Genomic DNA, 6,702 nt, shown 5'->3' with positions numbered 1-6,702 from the left:
TCAAGTCATACATCAATCAAAATGGAGCCTTTAGAACTTAAACAATAGGACGGATTATACCAAATACTACAAAAGATAGCGTGACGACAATTGTATGAACTGCTCAGTTACATGCTCTTTGTTCAGATCCTAGAGATTGTGACAAATTAGTATGAAAGGAGGAGGAGCAAAAAAGGTAGGACAGGAGAGGTGCGAAGAGGGGGACAGGAGGAGGGAGGGGGGAGAGAAAGAGAAAGGGAAAAGGAGAGAGAGAGAGAGGTGGTGGTGTAGCAATGGTAGTTGTGTGGTAGCGGAGGAAAAAGGAGAATAATAAAATAAAAGGAAAATAAAAAATTAACAAAAGATGGTTACCGGCATCACAGAAGGTCAAAGGGATATTCTGTATTTAACCCATAATTTAAACATAAGGGGTATACAATGACGAAGACAAGTCTATAAGACCATCAACAAGTCTATAATTGACAATTGTCCCCCTAAATTACCAGCTGGATCCTGACTTGTTCGCTAGTCCAAATTGAATTTAGGTATGAAAAGTCAATTGATCTCATCCTTCAACTTGCCTAATAGATTGCTATCGTCAAATTGTAATGTATAAATAGCCATGCACTTAGAATATTGTAGTGCATCAATTCTTGAAGTTAAACCATAAGAACCTTGCCAAGAATGGAGACTACTCCGAGCACCAAAATTTCATGCATATTTCTTTGTTCATTAGTGCTTATTTTCTCAATGCCATGGAGCACTAGGGCTCAAATTCATGACAGATTTCTTCAGTGTCTTCATTCTCGGAACAATGACTCAATCTCCCAAGTCATTTATACACCAACAAACTCCTCCTATAATTCTGTTCTGCAATCTTCCATACAGAACATAAGATTTATATCTCCCATGGAAAGAAAGCCCTTAGTCATTGTAACGCCACTGAATGATTTTCACGTTCAGTCAGCTGTTATTTGTGCGAAATCCAATGGCTTTCAGATCAGAGTTAGATCCGGAGGTCATGATTATGAGGGCCTTTCTTCTATTTCCTATTATCACCAGCCATTTGTTATTGTTGATATGAGGAACCTGAGTGGAATATCGATCGACACCGAGAGTAAAACGGCCTGGATTGGAGTTGGAGTACGTCTTGGCGAACTCTATCACGCGATTGCTGAGAAGAGCCCCAATCTTGGCTTTCCTGCAGGGACGTGTCCTACCGTAGGAGCTGGTGGACACATTAGTGGGGGAGGAGAAGGCACATTGACGCGAAAATATGGCCTAGCTGCTGACAATGTCATTGATGCTAAAATTGTGAATGCGGATGGAGCAATTCTTGATAGAAAATCAATGGGAGAGGATCTTTTCTGGGCTATTAGAGGTGGAGGAGGAGCCAGTTTTGGAGTAATTCTAGAGTACAGACTCCAATTGGTATCCGTTCCATCAATAGTTACTGTTTTTACAGTCAACAGAAATTTAGAACAGAATGCAACCAAGCTTGTCCACCGATGGCAACAAATTGGATACCAGCTTGATCGAGACTTATTCATCAGACTCTTGATAACACAGGCAAGGAGCGGTCAGGGTGGAAACTTAACAGTTCAAGTTGGATTTCAATCTTTGTACCTCGGAACAGTTGCCAAACTTCTCCCACTGATGCAAGAAAGCTTCCCTGAGCTAGGATTACGCAGAGAAGACTGCACGGAGTTGAGCTGGATTGAGTCTGCTCTTTATTTCTCTGGTCTTCCAACTGGATCAACGGTGAATGATTTGGTACTTAGTACCCCATATCCCAAAAATTATTACAAAAACAAATCAGACTACGTAGTCGAGCCCATCTCTGAAGTTGCATTGGAAGGATTGTGGAAAAGACTCTTCGAAGAAGGAGCAGAGGCAGGTATGCTTATCCTTTCACCATCTGGTGGAAGGATGTTTGAGATTTCAGACTCTGAAACTCCGTATCCACACAGAGCTGGAAACATATACCAGATTCAGCATATCTCTTCCTGGACTGAAGAGAACAATGCAAATTCTCAAAGGTACATAGATTGGGTCAGAAGGGTTTACAAATACGTGACTCCATTTGTTACTAAATCTCCCAGAGCTGCATACCTGAATTATAGAGACTTGGACTTGGGAGCCAACAGGGAAGGCAACACAAGTTTTGCACAAGCTAGTATCTGGGGTATGAAGTATTTTAAGAACAATTTCTACAGGTTGGCCCATGTGAAGCAGGAGGTTGATCCAAGTAACTTTTTCAGATATGAGCAGAGCGTCCCTCCTTTCTCATCCTCATAGAAATGGAGAAATGCTTGAAGGATTAGTATATCATATAGTCATCTATCAGAAATTAGTACATATATACGAGTACAACTACAGTAGCTTGGGTCATAAGTGTTTTCTTTTGTATACTTATTATAGTTGATGTGTCTTAGTAAACATATAGAAATATGGGCAAGATGTTAGAGCGGTAATTTATATTAACCTTTGGTGAAAGCCATCACCTATTAAACCCAAAATCGATATGGCGACTATTAAGAAATAATCAATAGAAAAATTGCGGAAGCGTACCTGAATCCATATTCATAAACTTGATACTTGAATCGCTAGAGATTTGGGGTGGCCTTCCAAGTCAACAGGTATTCACCGATCCTTTGAGAGAGGCCTTTAGTTTCTCTCTGGTATCTTTCCTGACGATGGGATATCAGGGAAGGGGTATTTTGTGGTATTAGGAAATACGACAACTAAAACGATACCTGTGACCTGGGGACCATAACCCTATTTATAGGTAACATTCCTGTTACCTTTGGAGCCCTATTTCAGCCCATCATTGAAATAGGAGCCCATAAGTTTCTACACATAAAAGGGCCCACATCCTATTAGATACATTAAACCCAACCTATATTTGATCACTTTAATTGGGTTTAACCTTAATTGACAGTTTGCAATACATAATTATTCACATATAAGTCCAATGTTGGATTAAGGATCCAACAATCTCCCACTTGGACTATATGTGTAACCTTATAATTATATTTTGCAATTAACCGTATGAGCTCAACTTTACTGTCATTATCACAATGTATCTGCAACCAATTCGGTCCATCAATTACACCAATATAGGATCAAAGCGGCCTTTGTTACAATTTCGTAACTCGACCCATCAATGGTCACATATATCAATGCAATTGAATGACATGAATTATGATGTGGATGTGTAGCATGAAAATTTCATGTAATGTGACCAAAACATGCCTATTTCCAACTGGTCCACCTTAAATTTTATGAGATCAAACCATACCAAAATTAGAGTGCAAATAAATCCAAACTTTATTTATGCATAAAATATCCTTAAATCCTTAATAACTGAAAAATATCATAAGAGCATTTAAAATAACAAACTCCCACAAAAATTATACATCATTTAACACGACACCCATATGAGCAGTATGCTCATGAAACATTTTGGGTGGCAATCCCTTAGTAAGCGGATCCGCAACCATGGAGTTTGTCCCGATGTGCTCTATTGATAACTGTCCATTCTGCACTCTTTCTTTAACAGTCAGGAACTTGATATCTATATGTTTAGATTTGGTCGAGCTCCTATTGTTATTGGAATATAAGACTGCTGACTTATTGTCACAGAATAATTTGAGTGGTCTTTCAATGCCATCCACTACACGTAACCCTGTGACGAAATTTCGCAGCCAAATTCCCTGGTTGGATGCCTCATAACAAGCTATAAATTCTGCAGCCATAGTGGAAGATGCTATGAGGGACTGTTTAGCACTCTTCCAAGATATGGCACCTCCAGCCAACAAGTAGACATAGCCTGACGTTGACTTCATAGTATCTTTGCATCCAGCATAATCGGAATCAGTATACCCAATGATCTCTAACTCATCTGACTTCCGATACGTGAGCATGTAGTCCTTTGTTTTCTGTAGATATCGTAAGACCCGTTTGGTTGCTTTCCAATGATCTAATCCAGGATTACTCAAATATCTACCCAACATCCCAGTAATGTACGCAATATCCGGACGCGTACATACTTGAGCATACATTAGACTCCCTACTGCTGAGGCATAAGGAATCTTTTGCATCTCTCTTTCCTCAAAAGCATTCTTGGGACACTGCTCAAGACTAAATTTGTCTCCTTTAGCCACAGGAGTGTCACCTGGTTTACAACTTTGCATGCCATACCTTTTGAGAACCTTTTCGATATAGCCCTTTTGTGATAGTCCTAAAATACCCCGAGAGCGATCACGGTGTATCTGTATGCCTAACACAAAAGATGCATCACCAAGATCTTTCATCTCAAAATTCTTAGTTAGAAATTTCTTGGTTTCATGCAATAGACCAATATCGTTGCTGGCAAGCAAAATATCATCAACATACAATACCAGAAAAATATATTTGCTCCCACAGAACTTATGGTATATACAATCATCCACTAAATTCATCTCGAAACCAAATGAGATGATCACCTGATGAAATTTGAAATACCATTGTCGAGACGCTTGTTTGAGCCCATAGATGGATTTTTTAAGTTTGCAAACCATATTCTTTGGATCTCCTGATACAAAGTTTTCTGGTTGCACCATATAAATTGTCTCATCAATGTTACCATTGAGAAACGCTGTCTTTACATTCATCTGATGTAACTCAAGATCGAAATGTGCCACTAATGCCATGATAATTCTAAAAGAATCCTTTGAAGAGACTGGAGAGAAGGTTTCTTTATAGTCGATACCTTCTTTTTGTGTAAATCCCTTAGCGACAAGGCGAGCTTTGAATCTTTCCACATTGCCTTTCGAATCCCTTTTAATTTTAAATATCCATTTACAACCAATGGGTTTCGCACCTTCTGGCAATGGGACAAGATCCCAAACATCATTGTCCTTCATGGATTTAATCTCCTCATTCATGGCATCGATCCACTTTTGAGAATTTAAACTTTCTATGGCTTGACGGAAGTTGATTGGATCATCTTCCATCAATCCAATGTCATCCTCATGTTCTTGGAGAAAAATAATGTAATCATCTGGCACTGCACTTCTCCTTTCTCTAGTGGATCTTCTTAATGGCACTGGTTCTTGGAGAGGAAGAGTTTGTTCTTCTATAACAGTTTGTTCTTCGACATTGTCTTGATTTGTTATGTCATGATCTTGTTCAGGAATAGGGTCCAAAATAAGATCAATGACATCTGTGGGAATATTAATGTATTCCTCTTTAAAGACAATGTCCCTTACTGTATTTTCTCCTCCAAACTCGACATCCTCAAAGAACCGAGCATTTCCTGTCTCAAAAAATTGATTTGGCTGTGGGATCATAAAACTTGTAACCTCTGGATCTTTCAGAGTATCCAACAAAATAACAACTAATCGTTCTTGAGTCCAGTTTCTTTTCATTAGGCCTGTAAGGCCTTGCCTCAGCTGGACACCCCCAAACATGCATATGCTTTAAACTGGGCTTTTTTCCTGTCCAAAGCTCATAAGGGGTTTTGATAGTTGCTTTAGTTGGAACTCTATTAAGGATATATGCTGCAGTCTTAAGTGCTTCACCCCAGAGTGACTCTGGTAAGGTAGAATGACATATCATACTACTTACCATATTCTTAAGCGTTCTATTTCGTCTTTCAGCTACACCATTCATAGTGGGTGAACCCGGCATAGTGTACTGTGGAACGATACCGCATTCCTCTAGGTATTTAGCAAATGGTCCTGGATGTTGTTCACCTGAACCGTCATATCTACCATAGTACTCACCACCACGGTCAGATCTGACGCTTTTAAGTCTTTTGTTGAGTTGATTCTCAACTTCAGCTTTAAAATTTTTGAACACGTCCAGTGACTGTGACTTTTCAGAAATGAGATATATGTAGCCATATCTTGAAAAATCATCTATGAACGTTATAAAATATTGTTGACCATTCCATGCAGATGTAGGAAATGGTCCACAAATATCTGTATGTATAAGTTCTAAGACGTCTGAGGACCTATTAGCTTCAAATCTCCTTTGATTGGTTTGTTTCCCTTTTATACAGTTAATGCAATCATCAAAATCTGTAAAATTCAAGGGGCCGAGAATTTCATTTGACACAAGCCTTTCCATTCTCCGTTTGGAGATATGTCCCAATCTCTTGTGCCATAATGCAGCTGAATTCTCATTGGCTAATTTTCTTTTAACTCCTCTAGTACTCAAATGCAGAGATTCATTAAATGAGGTAATTGTGTCAATTAAATATAGATTATCGTAGTGCATTAAAGAACCAGAACCAACCAATTTTGAATCATGAAACAATTCAAATTTTTCATTTCCAAATGAACAAAAATAACCAAATTTGTCCAAAGCAGAAATAGAAATTAAATTCCGTCTAAAAGACGGTACAACAAATGTCTCATTGAGATCCAAATAAAGTCCGGTCTTTAACAATAATCTAAAAACTCCAATTGCCTCAACTTGAACTGTTTTGCCATCGCCCACGTAGATATATCTTTCACTATCATTAGGCTTTCGGCAATTCAGGCAACCCTGCATAGACACACTGATGTGAGTTGTTGCACCGGAATCTAACCACCATGTGTGTCTAGGTACCGAAGTTAAATTAACCTCAGAACAAACCAAATTAAGAAGCATACCTTTCTTAGCACGCCAAGCGTGATAGTTGGTGCAATGCTTCTTTTGATGCCCTTCAGCCCCACAGAAGAAACAACTATTTTT

The 6,702-nt window shown here is 38.9% G+C and overlaps 1 protein-coding gene across 1 annotated transcript; it reads left to right on the top strand.

The window, feature by feature from the left end:
• The first annotated feature begins 663 nt into the window (after positions 1-663).
• LOC113766545 (berberine bridge enzyme-like 18) lies at positions 664-2,428 on the top strand. The gene has a single exon (XM_027310724.1). It carries the CDS (start codon positions 664-666, stop codon positions 2,275-2,277), a length of 1,614 nt encoding a protein of 537 aa, XP_027166525.1. The 3' UTR covers positions 2,278-2,428.
• Positions 2,429-6,702: the final 4,274 nt, after the last annotated feature.

The sequence above is a fragment of the Coffea eugenioides genome, chromosome 3, assembly GCF_003713205.1.
Source record: "Coffea eugenioides isolate CCC68of chromosome 3, Ceug_1.0, whole genome shotgun sequence".
NCBI lineage: Eukaryota > Viridiplantae > Streptophyta > Magnoliopsida > Gentianales > Rubiaceae > Coffea > Coffea eugenioides.
This window is presented reverse-complemented; position numbering and strand designations above follow the sequence as displayed.